General features: G+C 40.3%; 1 protein-coding gene and 1 non-coding gene across 4 annotated transcripts; both read right to left on the reverse strand.

Annotated features, from left to right (window-relative positions):
- Nucleotides 1-178: 178 nt before the first annotated feature.
- On the reverse strand, nt 179-18,240 carry RBMX (RNA binding motif protein X-linked). Of its 3 annotated transcripts, XR_007708808.1 has the most exons (10): nt 18,080-18,240; nt 16,608-16,734; nt 16,309-16,415; nt 10,779-10,950; nt 9,593-9,709; nt 9,085-9,199; nt 8,841-8,966; nt 8,661-8,749; nt 5,943-6,029; nt 179-3,662 (listed from the first exon to the last, which is right to left on the reverse strand). XR_007708808.1 is itself a non-coding variant. In XM_035541742.2 (9 exons), the coding sequence occupies exons 2-9, from the start codon at nt 16,714-16,716 to the stop codon at nt 7,853-7,855; spliced, it is 1,143 nt and encodes a 380-aa protein (XP_035397635.1). In that variant the 5' UTR covers nt 16,717-16,734; nt 18,080-18,239; the 3' UTR covers nt 7,554-7,852. The 3 variants fall into 3 exon arrangements, 2 of the variants coding, with proteins under 2 accessions (XP_035397635.1, XP_035397633.1); XM_035541742.2 differs by lacking the exons at nt 179-3,662; nt 5,943-6,029 and adding an exon at nt 7,554-8,160 and having other exon boundaries at nt 18,080-18,239; XM_035541740.2 differs by lacking the exons at nt 179-3,662; nt 5,943-6,029 and adding an exon at nt 7,554-8,160 and having other exon boundaries at nt 8,661-8,764; nt 18,080-18,239.
- Nucleotides 16,484-16,555, reverse strand: LOC118245649 (small nucleolar RNA SNORD61). The gene has a single exon (XR_004777921.1). It is a non-coding gene; the product is annotated as a small nucleolar RNA SNORD61 (small nucleolar RNA).
- Nucleotides 18,241-19,087: the final 847 nt, after the last annotated feature.

Raw genomic sequence — 19,087 nt, forward strand, 5'->3', positions numbered from 1 at the left:
ACAGTGAAAGCAGACCTTCAACTACACGTTTAAATTATTGCAAACAGAAGTGTTTAATGTGGAGATTTTTATTCCACAATAAAGATCTTACCTACCGACCTTCTCCTTTTGCCAGACACTATCATCTCGTAAACCTGGTCTTCACTTGTGGCTATTGCCCAAAGTAGTAAACGTCTTTAACACACTGAGATATTTACAGAGTTAAATTGAAATTCCCACTAAACGTGACTGGGGGGGAACGTTACACTAACTTTGAATAACACTTTTAAACTTTTTCTCTAGTAAGCCTTGTTAGTAAAATTGCCATTTTAGTTACCTATTTTCAAGATGTTTTTTAAAAATAAATTATGATCACGCACTTAATGTACAAAAAAATTATTTTTTTCAACTGTTTTATGTAAGAAACAGATATAATCCAAAATGGTTCTTTGCATGAAATGTAATCTCTCAAAACAAATATCACAGGTAAGTCTGAAAGTTCACAACTAAGTCACCCAACGTTGAGAGTGAAAATTTCCAACTATTTTACTTGTCCTATTAAAATGGCACTTCCTACCAGCTCTTCAAGATCTACTGTCTAAAGAACAAGTGGTTTCAGTTTTTCACCCTGAACTGGGAGATATTAACCATCAATATTGGCCACATTAACTTAGACGAGCCCAGTCATTTTGCAATCGCCATTTGTAACTGCTTGCACCAGCACAAATAGAAAATAAAGCAATTTTCCCATCAGTTGATGATGCCTAACTAGAATATCATGGATTAAAGCAATAAAACAGGAACAAATTATCCCAGAGACAATAACTTCTCAATGACAATATTCGAAACCAACCCCTAACCTTGTTATTGCTTTCAAGACACCAGCTCTTCTAAACTGCTTACACAGTAATTTGAGGCATAGAGAGAAATAGAACAGCAACGTGAAAAACTACATACAATGAAAACGCATGGCTTTGTCTCTTCATTTTCCAGGTCTTATGCTTGGTACTTGGACCTACCTACTTATCACTTATAATAGCCACCAATACGAAATCAACATTGCCTTTTTAGGATTATACAGACTTTTGACCTCTAACAGGATGTGGAGATGAGTTCTACGTTGTGTGAAAATATAGCACATAGCAGCAGCCAGTGTGAACAGTAAAGCAGGCTGAAGCTAAATCACAAAACACCGCCATCTGGTAATGTGCATCTATAGCTATCCATATGTGTGCAAAATGTTTCAAATTAATTACAAGACCTTTAGTGTGTTTTTGTTGTTGCTGTTGGTTGGTTGGTTTGGTTTACGGTTCTTCTGAGCACTACTCTGTAGAACTGAATACAGGCAATCTCCATGTTCATAGCTTGCTTCTTCTTTTACCATACCTATAGTAGGTAAGACAACTGGCAACGTTCATTTATCCACTGGGGTCAACATATGTGTATAGGAACAATGTATGCATATGGAAGACACCCACTTCAGTGATCCAATTAGAACGTAGCAAGTTTCTGATATATAAGGCAAGAGATCACGTGCGTAGCAATTTCAGTAGATGGAGAATTACACACTTGCTTCACAGTCCATGTCACAAACCTGAACACAGAATACTTCACTCACTCTCTCCTCCAAAGCAAACTTTTTTTTTTCCCCATAGATTGGCAGTTTTAGAGATTTATGCCTGTTTTCATGTGTTGCAGCCAGGCATGTATTGTGCTAATGGTTTCAACTACAATTAAATGAAAATACTTCCTGCATCTTGAATACTTAACAAGAGCTTGAAAGGGTGACCTCTTACATATTCAGAAAACCCCCAAATTTAAAACATTGCAGGTAAGCCACTTCAAAGCCAACTTTTCAGAAAATCATCAGCATCCAATTAGTAATCTTCCAGTTTGTTCACCTACCCTCACGGTAGAATTAGGTCTGCTGCGGAACCCAGGATATGAAAGTATACCACCCACCAAGCAAGGAACAATTTCTTGTCTGGTCTTTGGAAAAAGCTTCAACATTGATTACTTACTTAAGAGGAACAAAACAAATGAATTGTCTACCATCCCTTGCAGAGTCAACCTCTACCCCCAAGTTACCAACAAGCTTTTATTTGCAGCCTGATTTACACCAATAACGACTATATTACAGTATTAGATTTTTTGTTTTGTTTTAAAGGAAGGAGGAGGTCTAGATCAAATTAACAAACAGCATATACAATCAGTAACAGGAGCAATTTGAGAACATTGTTCAGACATCAAGAAAACATTCTAGTGTGTGTACACAAGTCACTTTTACGTAACTCTCTTTTTTCGGCATAGAAGAAAACACCCAACAATGCTTTACATTTAAGCCATTGATTTTCAATGAAGTCTGAAACACAGCACATGAGCTAATGAGAATACACCAGTGATGTGAATTATGTAACATTTCCAGTACATATGAATCTTCTTTCATACAACTCATACGTTGGCATTAGCTTTCAATTATAATCTGGTTTAGCCTGAAGAGCAGTACTCAAGACTGTAAGCTACTGCTGAAAAAGAAGTCTTCTTACTGTTACAGAGTATGACCGCTTCTTTTCAAAGTAAGGTAAGTTCTCTGAGACCACAGACCACATCTTAACAGTACACCACCACTACGAAGTACTTGTTGGTAAACACTTCTACTATGCAAGTGTAGCTGAGTAACTGATTTTCTTAAGAACAAACACACAATGCTTTTATTTAACTGCTTATTTATTAGCCCTGGAAAATATTGTTATTATACCTACGTGCTATATACAGGCAGACTTACTACTAGAGTCTGCAGTCTGTAACCGAAGTTTAGTGATACTCTTATACCAAAAAAATAAGATAGTTTTAAATGCCTAGAAAGGGTATAAATGCTTTTTCTTTCTTAGCTACTCATTAGTAACAGAACTGTTTAAATGAAAAAAGTTTGTCTACTGTTGAAATACTATAAACTGTGTTAGCCACGACTAATTAGTTAGTTTTCTGTATGACATACCAATGCCTGAGGATTACTCTCACATACATTGGCACATCAACACATATTTAGGACAAAAATGCATCAAAACCAAGAAAATATTCTGAAGAAAACATCGTTTCTATGGAATTCTACACCTGTTAAGAGATGCACTGCTGGGTGGAGTTCTGTAAGAACCTAGTACACGCAAAAACAGATCATTCTCGAGATTTATCACTAACATCACCTCAGTACCTGAACACTTTCTTACTCTAATCCAGAAGGCTTGGACAATTATAAAACTGTTAATGTAAGAATACTGTAAAACTTCTGACGGTTTCTTTGTGAGGTAGAATTTGCAGCAATTTAGTCCTTTGCAATTTAGGTGACTACAACTTACTTTCATATAACTGGCTATTTTTCATCAGAGAGGGAAAACACTGCATGTAAATACCCTGGATTATTTTTCTGCTGCACAATCTACTGATGCATGTACGCTGAGACTCCTGGAAGATGTTCGCTGCAAGAGACAATAACTGATTTCCACCTATCTGAACAGTTTTTGTATCCAAGAGATTAGTAGCACTAGGCAATACCCTGAATGGTAACACAACCCTCTAAAACAAATACTGGGTAACACCATGGTCAAAAGACAAGTTTTGTCGGCTGCTTTATATTATCCTTCGCTTTTCCAAGCATATCCACTGCTGCACTGCCTTCTTCTAGTCTGAAAAAAAGGAAATTCAAGTTAGTATACTCTCAGAAACCAAGAAACACAAAAAAGCCAAATTGAGTTGTTTTTGTATATTCAACAAATACATTTGGCTTATTTCCAAACTGTCCCAGGATCATAAAATACATCAGAAGCTAACCACAATAATTAAAATGATCTGAAAACTATTTTTATTGATATGGAACAACAGTGTCTCTAGACTGACTACCAAGTAACGCCTCTGCAACACCCATGCATATCGTCCTCTCCAAGTCCTGTCTACCAGAAAAACCCACTGGTTTTTGACCACTCAAGAATCTTTTAAGAAACTGGTACACACAAAGGTACAGATTATAAATAATGTGCTATAAATTAAATAAAACGTAGGATAAAAAAGCAATCAGCTTCCTGAACTAGTACAGTTAGTATTTTTTAGGAAGTTACTATTACCTTTCCTGCCAGGTAGTCACTTAAATTCTATTTACTGCTCCTTAAACTAAGATTGTCATAATTCCTGTTAAAAACTTGGAAATGTTTATAAGCTGGAGAGTAGGCTGAGAAAGTGTGTTATTATTTTTGCTATCTTTATTAATTACAACATGGCCCACACTAAGCATTAGTAAGCGACAAAACACATCTAGTAAATTAAGAAAGCCCCCCTTAATTTTTAGAGAGCTTTTTCATTTGCCTAGAGCAAATCGGGGGGGGGAAATCCTCTACTTCCCAACTAATACAAAGAATTGAAGCTGACATGGCATATATGTATTATGAAGTTGAAAACATTCTGACACAATCTATATGATGATTTGGCAAAACCTTTTAAAGTCACTTAGGATGCTGCATATTAAAGACAGGCTGTCATCTCTGTTATAGAATTCATGACCTGGACCAGCCTCAAACATTAAGTTTGATAATTGACTCCTAATTTTTAGTAGGTGGGGAAGGGCGGGAAAAGAACTTAATTTATGATGTATTTTCCCATTTTTTGTTCATTGAGATTTTAACAGTAACAGCAAAATATTAAACTGGCCAGGTAACAGCTTTTATTTAACTATGTGCTTCCTCCAACTCGTATTAGAAAATACACTTGATGCTTCTGTATTTTATCTGAAATAAAATCCAGTACTCTGAAATGAAAGAGGAATTTGTCAGGAGCATGTACAAAGTATTACTGTAATATTCTGACAAAAACATTGTATATAGAATCTTAGAAAAAAACTGTAAGCAAACTGAGATTATAATACCACACAGTATGCAACAAAACCTATTCGTTCAAGATGGATCTTCCCTAAAATCAGTAATAATACATCAAATGAACAACACTATCAAGTACAGCTTTTTCTTCTCACCATTTCAAAGCTGGTTCTCAAAAGCAGCACTTGAAAGTAGCAACAAAATATGTTCTTATATTTATATAGTACTTTGAATACTAATAAAAAAAAATACATAAAAAATAATTCTGGCAAAACTTACCTAAATTTTAAATTTTTAAAATTTTAAATTTTAATTTTTTAAAAAACTATACACATTTCTTACATCAGTACTGCCCTTGAAAAAAGGACTTGTACATATCCTTCACTCTATGCTAGTTTTTAAAAGGCATTACACACATTTTTTTAAAATGATGTTTGTTTAGTGGACAAGTTTGTCAGGGCGCTACGTTAGCAGGGCAGCCACTACTGCTTTCTTTTTTCCTGGTAAGTATCAGAGAAACAGAACAGTGACACTTTCACATGAGGTCTGAACAGTTATTCCAACATCAACTTGTCCCTCCACTCACAGAGAAAAGTAACTTTAATGTGGTGGGCTTTGAAATCATGAAGTACAACTGACCTAAGAAGTTTAAAGCAATTTTTGACATGGGTGTAAGCCTGCAATTTAATCCAAGGACACTTGCAGAGATTAACTCCTAGTCAAAGACTACATTTTACTGTAACCATTAAATTCTACATTCTGCATATTTAACAAGACCAATTAAAGGTCTGTACCAACATCTATTATTTGTATTCATATTTTTTTGGTCTTATTTAGTGAAGATTGCTAGATTAAGTAAACTCCGCATCTTTATTTATTATGGACTTGTTATCATATTTTATTATCTGCTGTTCTTAAACTGCTGGTAAGATTGTCATTCCTAACTTGGCAATTACAAAGCCCAGCGAGACCGCCTCCTCCAAAATTTGCTTTCAGCAGATCATAAGGGATTATTTAGCCACCAAGACCATCCACCCAAATCTGTAAATACAGAACCACCAGAGATCTTCCATCCAGCTACTTCATTAGTACAATAATTACCTGTTCTATTAGTACAGGCACCACTCACGTCTGCCATCCACAGACGAACCAGCGTTACTTCAGTGTCATCTTCTAGAAATTATCACCCTGCAATCAAAGTAAGATATAACAAACTGAGAAGAGTACATTTTATAGTGCAAGTCAACCTACAGTGCTTCCCCCCATTTCAAGTCACAAGCTTGGGTTTGCAGATTAGTCTCTTGCAAGTTTTACTACTTCTCTTCTAAGTGGTGGAAGATTCACTGGCTTGGAATGGACTGGAATGACTTAGTGATAGGTTGCATGGCTTATGGATTCTCATTCCTTTTCAATGGTGCACTGCCATGTTAAATCCATAAGTTGAACGACAAAATTTACTGAGGACTAAACAGTAGCACAATGCTTTTGTTTTGTTTTTAGTTGGAGGTCTTCATGTCTATTACATTCAAGAGCATCTTTTGAACTTCGTGGCTTTACCTGAGTCATAACTTGCCCCAGGTTCTGCCACATGTGCTAGATATCCCTGTAACGTAGTGTCAAACTAAAGAGTCAGGCATCCAACTAAACGTCAAGTTTGCAATGGCTTGCTTCAAACTCCCAATAGCCGAGATGGTATTTGTCAATCTAAACCAATTCCTGATTTCACAAGGCTTTTATTTTTAAAATAATAGTATATGCAGCCTGTTTAAGCATCTTCACTGAGAGATACTGGGCACAAAATATCCCCTCCCAACCCTACTTCACAGTATTTTGTCTATAGCGAGCTGCATTCTCACGTCTTTAGTTTCAAAATCAGTGCCATAAATGCTTTTATCCAAGAAGAAATGTTGAATTTGGAGAACTTCTAATGCATTGAAGTTTTTCGTTTTCTTTTTTTTTTTAATCTAGACAGCACTTCCATTGCCATGACGTGCAGCTTGTCTTACTGTACTAGAAGACAACTTGATTCAATTTTGACTTAGACTGAAAAACTAGTTTGCTTTGCTTACCATCTTTGCTGTTTCACAGGCATTTGATGCTTTAAATCAGCTGTGGAATGCTGAAAGTTTCACTTGTTTTTATGAAGCCATAAGCCTTTGAGAAGTGGAGAGAAAGACTTCCTTGCTTATCTTATTTTCTCCTTTGGAATCAAAGATGCTCCTTTAAAAGTGAAACACTACAGAGTTGCAAAAATTTGAAACAGTATGAGTAAGCATCGTTTTGCAGCTTCTTTGATGGAATTGGTCAAACTTTTTATTTTTTTTACTTTTTTTCATACAGTATTCTGTAGCTGACTTACAAGTACATGGTTCATTTGGAGGGGACATCTTTTTTAATTCCCCATGGAACAGTAGGGAGGCAAAAAAAATAGTATTATCCACTTGCTTTTTCATTCAGGTTAATTGAATGATATCCTCTATTTTCTTTACACAAGGATCTGAAGGCATTTTGAACTGGGAACACTAACTTCAAATTCTAGACAAAACTGAACTTTGTGTGGAATATCCCCACCACCCTCCACATCACAACCAATACTTTAAGAATGAGACGCTGAATATGTAGAACAATCCAGCTCCATCCTAGATGGTTAGATGTTGTGTGGAAGATCGTAAGAACTGCTTATTCCATTCATGAGGAAAGTCAGATGGGAAGTGTGGCATTTCAGGGAAACTTTACTTTGAAAATTACAACACTAGTACACAGCTCAACTTTTATACATTTAACATCTGCCTTTTGAAAGAAATGTTAACAATTTTGAAATGAAATTAAACATTGGTTTAACTTTTCTTCACAAAAGCATAAAAGTCATGGAGGGGAAAACTTAACAGGCAACAATAAAAAAAAGGTAAAAACAACTTTTCCTTTTAGTAGTCCTCTGGTAGTAAAGATAGAACAACTTCCACTTTTTTGTTTGCGAAATTTATCTTGGTCCAAAAAATTTAAGAGTGTTTTTAGTATCTGCTTCTGCCTCCACCTCTGTCAGATCTGCTTCCGCCACGGCCACCACCTCTGGGTGCTCCGCGGCTTGAACTACTGTATGAATCACGAGGCGGTGGATAGCCCCTTTCCATGGATGGGGGAAGACCCCTGTCTTGTCTTCCAACACGATCACGGCCACTTGAGTAGACATCACTTCTGCTGCTTGAGTAACTTTCTCGGCTTCCATATCCATCACGTGTGCTGCCGTAATCATCATACCGACTGCTTCCACCATAAGATGGCGGGGGCCCTCGTGCAGGTGGAGCACTACGTGAGTTACCTGCAGGGTCAATGGTCAGGTAATATGGCAACACCATAAGTTATATATAACAATTTCAATCTGAATTTACAGAACTGCTGTATTAAATGTTTACTGTTACTCTTTTGTATGTATCGAGATGCTCTTTATCTAATCTGCCATGTTAAGGGTACTTAAAGTGGGAATTGAGTATCAGGCAGTGAGTGGATTTAAAGACTTTGAAGGAATGCAGACGGTGTTTATTCAGGCAGGCTCTTTACTGGGTATTCCAGAACAGCTTGTTACTTTAGAGAAGAAACTCAGACATTTTCCAGAGATAGTTGCAATTCTGAACTGTAGACTTTGCTTCTTTAGTTTATAGCTTATTTAACAAGACGATCAAATGATAACCAACAACTGCACTTTCACTGTAGGGGAAAAAAAGTGTGCCACTTCCCCCTAAAACATGAGCAACCTAGTAAGAGTCAGATTTTAATGACACCTGTAAAAATTACTACGTGAATCTCAAAATGAATTCTTACCATAACTCTCATATGAATCTCTGTAGGATCCTCCACTTGGATGATCGGAGTAGTCTCTGTCACGTCCACCACCGTATCCGTCACGATCACTGTAAGAGGAAAGACTACTGAGACTTAGTATAAGTCAGCTGGACCACAGCAGAAATAGAAAGACATGGACAAAAATCCAGTAGTAGATACCTATAGCCCCTCGAGGGGTATTCATCACGTGAACTGGAATGACCATAATCACGATATGCATAGTCCCGTGGAGGTGGCGCATAGTCCCTTGTATCCCTGGAACTGGGATAATCTCTGCTTGAGTAACTACAAAGAACAAGAATTGCGTTGTTAACTACTTGTCACACTTTGAAACAATCAGGGATCAAAATCCTTCTCAGAAGAACTTAAAATTAAGCCAAGCTAAATGAGTAAGAAAATTTACCCGTCTTTAGTGCTGTAGCCATCATCTCTTGGAGACATGTAGACATCTCTTCGTGATGGCATCGGTTCTCTGCGTGGAGGACCACCATAACTGTCTCTTCCACGTGACACAGGAGCTTAAGAGAAGCAACCCAAATTTTAGAATTTAACTAGCACTTGAACACACAGAAGACTCCTCAACACACAGAAGACTCCTCAAGGAAGTATTAGCAAAGTATTAGCAAACTGCTTACAGTGATTTAGGAACACCATCTGTAGTTCACCTTGCAATAATTTACAGTGCTGCTTTAAAACTATACAAGCAGAAATAACAGGAACATCTTTAGAATCACACTAAATTGTACAAACAGCTACAAAGTGGTGTAAATAAGAGAACTGACAGATTAGTGAAGAGAATGCACTAGCCCACAACAGATTTAACTTAAAATCAATGATTTGCATTAGTTTCTGAAGACTAAGGTACTGCAAGCTGGCTGACTAAGCAATAACGTAATTTATCAAGTTCTTACCTCTTCCTCCCATACTACTGCTACGCACTGGTCCTGAAGGTGCGGATCTTTTAGGTGGAGGGCCTCCACTTCGTGGAGGTGGACCTCTCTTCATGGGAAGTGGTCCTCGAGAAGACCCTAAAAGGGTAAGCCACACACCTCGTTACTTCTGTGATACTCACCTATATGCCCTTAAAAGCCTGAACTGCAATAACTGCTGTTACCACTACTGTGTCATCAACAGCAAACCTCTTAATTTTAGGCACCTAAAAACCCCTCCTCTTGTGTTTTGGCCACTGCTAGATACTACTGGCAGAATTGAGAGCATGCCAAATTAACTTTTTCACAGCTTAAATTCCTTTTAAGAATTATCTTACAGAAGTGAACCAAAAGCCACAGGGTGTGATGCAAGGGAGAAAGAAAACTGGTATCTGTCATCAGCCACAGCTTAAATGCTGAACAAGTTATTGTCCTCAGAAGACAAAAAGCCACCACCTGGGAAGATGTACTAGAGAAGATCCTACATAAAGAGGAAACAGAGGTTCTGTAGGACCTACTACACAGACTCTCCAAGAATGGAGTTTTTACTATTTCCATTTTTCCCCTCATTATACCTCAGGTGCTGCTTTATTTTTAAATGACTATTTTGATACTGAAAAGTCTCTAAACAAAGATATATCTAAGTTAAAGAACATCCAGTATCAAGTAGCATATTACCCCTGCACTTCAGAAAACTTCAACTGAAAACACTGTAACAAGTAATGCTTAACTTCCCTAATTGCCACTGTGACCCAGAAGGATCAGTCATTTAAACACCTACAGTTCACTGAGTTTAGACCACTTTCTACATAAGAACAGAAGGCAGTTCCCTGTCCCTGGTGGAAGAGAATCACTTTTTCAACTTGAATACCAGAAAACTTCCTTTCTCACGTGCAGGGCAGGAGTTTTGCTTTTCTTTCATAGCCAAAAGTCAGGTAGAGTGTTAGATGTAGAAGGGAATCTTCATATTTGAAAGCCTTTTTCTTAAGGTGTACTTGCCTAATCAAAAATTTGACTCAACTGCCGAGATCATATTTCATCATTTTTAATAATGAACAAGGAGTGCACTATTCAGCTCTTTGACTTTTTCCAGTAGGATTATTGTCATCTTCCAATGGGATTGTCTTGTATGTTGTCCAAGTATATAATGAGATAGGTAAATACATACCCAAGTGACTCCCTCTTGAAGGTGGTCCTCTTGCGCCACTTCCGCCTCTTCCACCTCTAAGGCCCCTGGGAGGACCTCTGCTTCGTGGAGGGGGTGGCGGCCCACGCCTACCACCACTTTCAAAGGAGGGCTTGGTTGCTTGTTCCACTTTAATTGCTTTCCCATCTAATGACTAAAGAAGAAGCTGCTTTACTTATTGCTCAGTCATGTTTGTATTTCTTAAATTAAGCCCCTCTTGCTTCACTATTATAGGGCTTCCATTTTATAAAGTTAGAGCAACTCTAGAACAGATTTCAGTCTTCAGTATTAGTCCCCACGTACTCAGCAGCATGTTGGGCCTATTTCTACAGTACTTCATTCTTGTTGTATTGATGAAAAATACAGAGCAGCATCGAAAAGGACTTTCGGTCAAAACAAAAGGGTCCAATGACTACGGCAGCCCCATGTCATTTATTCTGTAAATGAAATATGATTTATGAGCTCCAATTTACTTCCAATTGCCACGAACTTTTGTACCAAACTGACTGCACCAGTAGCTACAGGATTAAGCTGAAGGTATCTTAGCTTCAGTTGGGGTTTCTGGCAATGGGGAGGCCGTTTAAGTACATTTGCTTGATGTCCTGATTAAACGGTGATCGCTGAAGTATTTAGAAGTAATTTCAGCATCTACAAAGCAGACTGAGTATGGTAATTCACCCCTCTTTTCTACTGCTTCAAGCTGGGTTTTCAAAAAGAGGTGACTGCCACAAATTACTCTTACTTGCTTTCGCAGAGGGGACTTTTCTTTGAAGTGTATGTTTTTTCTGGAGCACAGACCTGCAGTAACAGGAACTCTGCAGCCAGCTTATTGTATCTCAAATATGAGCAGGTAGTAAGACATACCAAGTAACTTAAGTTTATCAGATTTCTGTATTGCCTTTCAGACACCTCACATTTGGTCAACCAAACAGAGCCAAGATCACAAGCTCTACTGAAGTTGGCTTATTGTACATTTATCCTGGCAAATATTTTTATTTGCCTTTTTGTTAAATATTTGACTCTGCTACAATACCTAATGAATTAGAAAAGAAGTGCTGTTAATTGCACTTCTTTACTGCAATAATGGTCAAAAACTGACTGCTAGTAGTATGTTACTCTTGACTGCTGGTGATTATTTACTGAGGTAAAACAATCTTCAATGAAATCTGTCCCTTTCTGAAATCATCCACTCCAGTAGCTCATGTATCCTGCCACCAGAGTTGTACCTACTGTTTGAAAAACGTGTGTGTATCCAAAGGTCTGACTTGATCCATTGTGGAAAAAAATACTAGCAAAATCACACTGGTCTTGTCTTTGACTTAATAGAAGTCTTTTAATTATATAAAGTTTCTCAAAAACACATCTGGCATGACAAGCTGAAACATTCCAGGAGAAAGCATTAATACCACTAATCCCTGGAACTTAGTTTGTATCTTAGTTTGTAATTTTACCATCACATCTCATATCTCAGTCATCCTTCTCAAAACTGGAAAAAGTAGGCTTGAAGCCTTAAACTTTGCCATCACAACCGCTGCTGTCCCATTTCATGAGAAATTCCTGACAGCTTGTTTGAATTTTGGAAACCTAATATCACCACTTTTCATTACCATGGGGTTTTGAGTATCTGGATGCCAAGTCGGTGTTTTTTGGTTTTTTTATTTGCTTTTCTAAATATAGGGAGCAGAGTTTTCCCAATGACTTCTACTATTTCCTTATGTCTTGAACCTATGCATCCTACCCAGGCAAAACACATTTCTTTTCAAAATGCTTTCCAGCAGTCCTGAAGTCCAAAAAGATCTTTTAAACCAGAAGGTATCTGTCAAAGTTTGTCCTATTTTAAAGCAGAGGGAACATTTTCATGTTATCAGTTTTCAGGTTAAGTAGAGAAAGTTCTCATCTTACTGAACAGATAAAACTCAGACAAGCCATCTCAGAATACGGAATTGTTTTTCCAATGGGCCCAAAGCGAAAAAAAAAAAAAGCTGTCAAAATGAACTTATTAGTTGGTGTTTATAATCTTGACACAGAGTGTTACAGCAGCATTTGTAGTATGATCCGGGCACCACTGAGTGGCATCACCTTGGTGCTAGAATGTAGGGAAGTCTACTGAACAGTCATCTAAGGCTAGTAGTAGATTTGCAATCATAATTAAAACTCCCGTATGTGGAATGAACAACCTGTACCATTTTGTATTGTGCCAGGGAGCCTCAAGCAAACAGAATTAGAGAACTGTCCTGCAAATTGCTCCCTTTCCAACAAAAGTTAAATGTAGTGTATTTGGAAGGTTTCAATGGCCGTAATTTGAGAGCTCCAAAGAAACTTGCATGAAACAGCAGCCTAACATCACATAGGGCTTCAATCTCAAATGGAAGATTTTACTATTGATGCTGCAGTGACTCCACCATTTCTGCATGTTCCTTGACATCACATCATGAAGGCTTCCTTCCACCAAATACATTCAAGAACTGAAGGTAATTTCCTATCAGGCTGAGCTTCTGCATATTGTATCAATTCTTCACCAGAAGAATGGGAAATAAATTTCTGACGATTAGACGAAGGCAATCTTCTCTAGTGCTGAGTACAGTTTAGACTGTCATTTGGATTGTAGTATTTGCTTCCAACATCTCAACACGCTCCAGCTGGCTTGGCAGGTCTTCAAATGGAAGAATGGAATGCTTCAAATGGAATTTTATCTCTGGCTTGTCCCGGATGTTTCTCTAAGGTCATATTCTCTTTAATTATAGATTATTTTTTTCCCCTCAGGACTTAAAACCAGAAGATCACAACAGCCTACTTCATAGAATGTTCAATACATACTTGGAGTATTCACACTTGTATTTAGACAAGCAGGTCCATTTCATGACATCAGGATGTTGATGTTACTACCATGCAATTAAGGTTTTTCCTGAAGAATTCGCTATAAGATACTTCTAACATTTTTACTGTGCTGCTCAGGCTAAGATTGATCCAATTCTGCAGAGAAAGTTTAAATTGAAAAAATTGCCCTTCCCCCAAAACTATTATCTCCTGACCTTCTTCAGGACTAAAATTTTCAACAAGCATGCTGAGACTAGTTTATGCCTGTTCCATTTTAAAGTGAGCTATTTAGCCCTTTTCTTCCCTTCCCCCGTCCCTAACACGGCAACTGCAGATACACTCTTGCAGAAATCATTGAAGTCAGCCTCTTCTACTGGCTGCAAATTTGATTTTTCTTTGGAATGACAGAATGAGCTATACACAGGCCACACAGAACCTTCTTCCCTGGCTAGACTGTAACTTACTCCTTATAGACTGCTTGAACTACTGTCTGCACAGTACTGCTGCTGCTGCGTCTTTTGAAGTGCCTGTAATTTTCATGAGAACTCCAACCCATCGCTTCCAAACGTGAAGAGAAGCTTCTATTTCAGACAGATTAGAATGATCTCTTCCCACAGCATGCCTCAAGCATCACAGCTCTTCAGATCTAGAGTACAGAGTCTTTTTGAAGTACAAGCATCACTTATTGTCTAGAAGGCTTTCTCAAGATGAGGACGAGAGGCTACCTCCCAATCATCTTCCACATCTTCCATACCCATGGTTAAACCATGCTAGACCACTACAGAATTGGCATGATATATAGCAACACCTACAAGATTTATGTTAAACGGTCATTCTTGGCCAAATCCTGAGTGAGGAAGTTCTTTTCATACTTCAGTGTTCAGATTTCAAAGCAGATGGAGGCATGTTTAGTTTTCCAGCTCTGAAGACAGAATCCATTAGAATGATGACCCACAAGGCAGTACTTTCTAACAGTTCTTGAGTGATGCATATGGTGCAGTCCAAAACAGGCATCTCAGACAAGCATTAAATTTCATTTAGCTACTTTACTAAGCATTATTTTCATGAATGTTTCCAATGTGATCGAAAAGACAGTACTAAAGATCTAGACCAGTTGGTGATTTATTTTCAGAGGCATTAAATGAAAACGGTGCACTCCGCAAACAGTTCCTAGGATTAGTGACTAAACTCCTTTCAGTCTGACAGTTAGTTGTTGGTGCTTCAAGTTACCACATGTGAGGGTTCAGTGGAATGATTAATTCAGAGGAAATCAGGGTTTCAGAACTGCAGGTAAACAGGTCTTCAGAACTGTAGCAAACTACACAACGGGAGGTACATTCAGTAAGGAACGCACCTTTAAGGATGTTTAGACCAGCAATAGAAAGGACGTTATCTGACTTGTCACTCTCCACCTTGAGAAAAACGACTAACTTGAATAAGACAAAGCAAGTCTCTGAAGAAAGCAACACTAACCATCATGAGACTGTCCTCAAGCACACAGGAACTAAGAAGCACACACAGCAGACAGCCCACTATAACACAAACCAAGGAATAACTACATTTTACTATATGCGTTCTCTGTGAACACTAGAAAAAGATTTTTTTATTGCCAGAAGCGCAAATATTTATATGCATTACCTATGGACTGCAATAACGGACATTTTTCTTTCAATTCAATATCTTGCACCAACAGCTACCAAAAACTCAAGTGTTATTCAATCATTGTAAGTAGAAGCTTTTTTAACCTTACAAGAAAGCACCACCAGAAGCACTGCTTACAGAAAGGCCGATTCAGCATGACCTTAACACCTGACCTGTTCAGATTATGCATTAAAGACCAGCGATTGAAATTCAAGTTAACTGAGATGACAGCTTGCACTGTCTAAAAAGACAGCATCTCTTTGAAGATAGGCTGCTGTTGACCGTTAAGTTACAGACTTGCATCTAGCTTTTCAAACACATCCTGAAACAGACACAGATCACAATAGCTTGTTGAAGGAATTCACGCTATCCTGATGCTAATCTCAGAAGTCTTTGTTCCAAATTTTCAGGTTTGATTTTCTTTTACAAACATTAAATACATATTAGTTATTTAGTATTTTCTCCAGTAAGTCATATAGTTCCACTGTAGGGTGTAAACAAGCGATTCAATTGCTAGTTAACTACAGAACTATTTCACAGTAACTGGAAAGATGCTCCACATACATACCAAGCGGGTTGACGATGCAACTCGCATATGTAAGGACACCTACAAATTAAGGGTGCATCAATGCACCACAGAGTAGGGAAGTCATGTTAAACCCACGTTACAGGGAACATTCATAGTTTTCAGGTAAGTCACTTCCCCAAATTGTAGTTTCTACAGCACTACATTCAAATACAGTTTAAAAAAGCATCATAGAACAGAAAATAGTGAAGAGCAGTCTACTAGAAAACCATCCATCACCAATTGAAAAAGTATGACTGACTGATGGCCAGGCTTCACTTTCTACTGTCATATCCAGGATCAGGAGAAAGTGATTCCAACGTCATGGAAGCTCAGAAGTAATACATTTTGACAGATTTAAAGCTATGACTTGTCTCCAAGATCTTCTAGTCCATTGTCTTTCCCAGTCTTATTATTAGTTAATTTATTCCATAGATCAGTATTTCTGGTTAGTAGCAACAGCAAAGTGTAATTGATCTTAATTCCTACCTTTCCATTCATGTCTCTGGCAGCATCTTTTGCGTCTGCTGGACTCTCGAACGTTACAAATGCAAACCCTCTGGACTTGTTGGTTTCACGATCTTTCATCAAGAGGACTGTGGAAATAAAGCTATGTTATTCTTTTTCCATAATTAGGTTACAACACAGCCTTTATTTAACCTTTAAGCTCAGAACTTCTTAGAGGACACGAAGGTATCATCATTTCAGATGATCAACACCAAAGAGTCATCACAGCTAAGTTTTTTTTAATCTTAAAGTAGCAAGAGTTTTTTTCTTATTGTTTTTACCTTCCACAATGCGTCCATATTTGCCAAATACAGCCTCAAGGGCTTTTTCATTTGTCTCTGTGTTCAGGCCCCCGATGAACAGTTTTCCAGGACGATCTGCTTCAACCATTTTGATGCCACGAATGACCTATTAAAAGCATATGGCTGTCATTAACAAAACATTAAACTAAAAGAGACTTCCAGACAACCCCATGGAATATTCAACTTTCCTCATACATTCAAGGAAATTTTTCTTGAACGGGACGTCAAGTAAGAGATTTGATGTATAACAGACAAAAAAAAAGTAAGAGGCTAAGGCAAATAGCTATTTCAAATAGAGTACGTCAACTTTGAGAAGTGAAGCAAAGCACTGCTGAAAACAGTTTTAACATCAAATAATATTGGGGAACACGGAAAAGCAGGTTTTTTTGGCCTTGATAATAAACCTAGCAGTTGCTCTTAAGCCCTGCCACAAGTTTTCCAAGAAATATACTTAATATGTCAAGATAAAACCAAAGTACTTAATTTAAAGCCAGGTGGGCCAGTACTCCGAATTAAGCACAATCTTTTAAGTTATTTTAAGAACATCGAGGCTACGCCAGCGTCTCGGCCTACGGAACGCATCAGCCTGAACAGATACCACTCCATCACTGCAACCCTACGCGGGCTTAGGGGAGTGGGAAGAGCCCAGAACAAAGACAAAGCACAGCCTCAGAATGCCTGGCAAAGCGCCTGACGCCTGGGGCCAAGCGTTACCCGCACGCCTGCGGGCCGCTGGCGGGAAAGCCCGCAGCGGGGCGCACCAAGGGCCTGCTCCGCTCCCTGCGCACACGGGGCGCGCAGACAAAGCAGCCCCCCGAGGCGCGGGCTGCCGGGGGCCGGAGGGGCCGGGCCGGGCCCCCTCAGCCGCGCGGGCGGCCGCAGAAGCCGCGGGGGCCGCCCCCTCCGTGCCCCGCGGAGCCGCCGGGAAGGGGAGGGGGAGGAGGAGGACAAGGAGGGGGGGCGGCAGACCCTCGGCGCTCTCCACACACCTCCACAAAATGGCGGCCACCTCCGGCGGGGACTCCTCTCCCTACCGGCGCCAGACGACCGCCTGGGCGCTGACCCGAGCGCGCAGCCCGACCGCATCCCCTTCCCTCCGCACGCCCCTCCTGTGTCCTCCCCGGGGACGCGGCGAGCCCGCGGCGGGACCCCGCGCGGAACCCCCGCACCTAAAATGGCGGCCGCAGCGCGCCTCGCACGCCTGGGACCCCCCCGCGGCCCGCCGCGGCCGCGCTGCTCCCTCGGCGCCGCGCGGGGCGGGCAGGCGGCCAGGCCCGGCTCCGCCGCGCCTCGGGCCCGCAGCGGCGGCCGCGCGGAGCCCGGCTGCCTCACCTACGCACCGCGCTCGCTACCGCGCCGCCGCCTTCCGCGGCCGGCCCCCAGGCGGCCACGGCAGCGGCACCCCGCTTCCCCGGTGCCCGGAGCCCCCGGAGCCGCCCGGCAGCACTCACCCCCGCTCCCGCCGTGCCGCAACTGCGCAATGAGAGCGAACAAAGGCGCTGCAGGCCTTTATAGCGCTGACGTCACCGGCCGGCCGGGGCCCCGGATGCACGCGGCGCCGGAGTGGGGGGGCCGGGGTCTCCCTGGGGCCGCCTCGGGCCCTGCGCCCCGGGAGCACGGGGAGGCCAGGGGCTCCGCGCCCGGGCCCCGCGCCGCCCCGGGGTACGGTAGGAGCGGGGCTTTCTCGGCCCGGCTGGAGCCACGTTCTGCAGCCGCGCCGCGCTTCTGCCTTTGTCTGCAGGCGCCTGAGCTCGGGAGGCGCGGCCGCTCCTCGCCTTGCGCTGGGACGGGCCACCCGGAGCGGTCGCTTCGCTGCTTTGGAAACAACTCGCAGTAGGGTCAAACTCCGTGGAAGTGCCTGTGTGGGAGTTTAACACTTAGAGCGGTCTCAAGGCACTATTAGTTAATATATGTGTACGTCACATGGCAGGCTTATGTCAATACCCCTTCCTCAGAGACCTATGGTAAACTGAAACAAGCCTGGTTTAAAATGAAATGCGTTGTTCGTCACACGGAGTTTTCCGCTATTTCAACTAACTCCAATTTTAATTATGCCTGAAGTTTAATTGTGGCCATTTTGCCGAGTAAATTTGATAGCTGAAAAGTTAGAAAGAAGTCTGTGCGTACAGAAATTTGCTAGGTTTCCATAATTTGAATTTTGTGTTTCATCTAAACTGTCAATGAGGCCTATTTTCTTAGAGTCAACCCAGTGTAAATATCATTCAGTCTTTTAATTTAAAAGCAAAAATGGATTTTTCTGTTACCTTCTTAAAAATAAGTGACAAAACCAAAAGGGAAGTTGCTTGATTATTTATTCTGTGAGGTTTTAAACCCGATAGCTATTTTGTAAGTCCTTTCTCAATTTGTTATCTTTTACAAAAATTCAAAAAGCCTAGCTGGTTGCCAGGATTACTAATGTCTTTCATACTCTTTGAAGGTCCCTTAAATTGATTTCTGCA

The sequence above is a fragment of the Cygnus atratus genome, chromosome 13 (genome assembly GCF_013377495.2).
Source record: "Cygnus atratus isolate AKBS03 ecotype Queensland, Australia chromosome 13, CAtr_DNAZoo_HiC_assembly, whole genome shotgun sequence".
NCBI classification, from domain to species: Eukaryota; Metazoa; Chordata; class Aves; order Anseriformes; family Anatidae; genus Cygnus; species Cygnus atratus.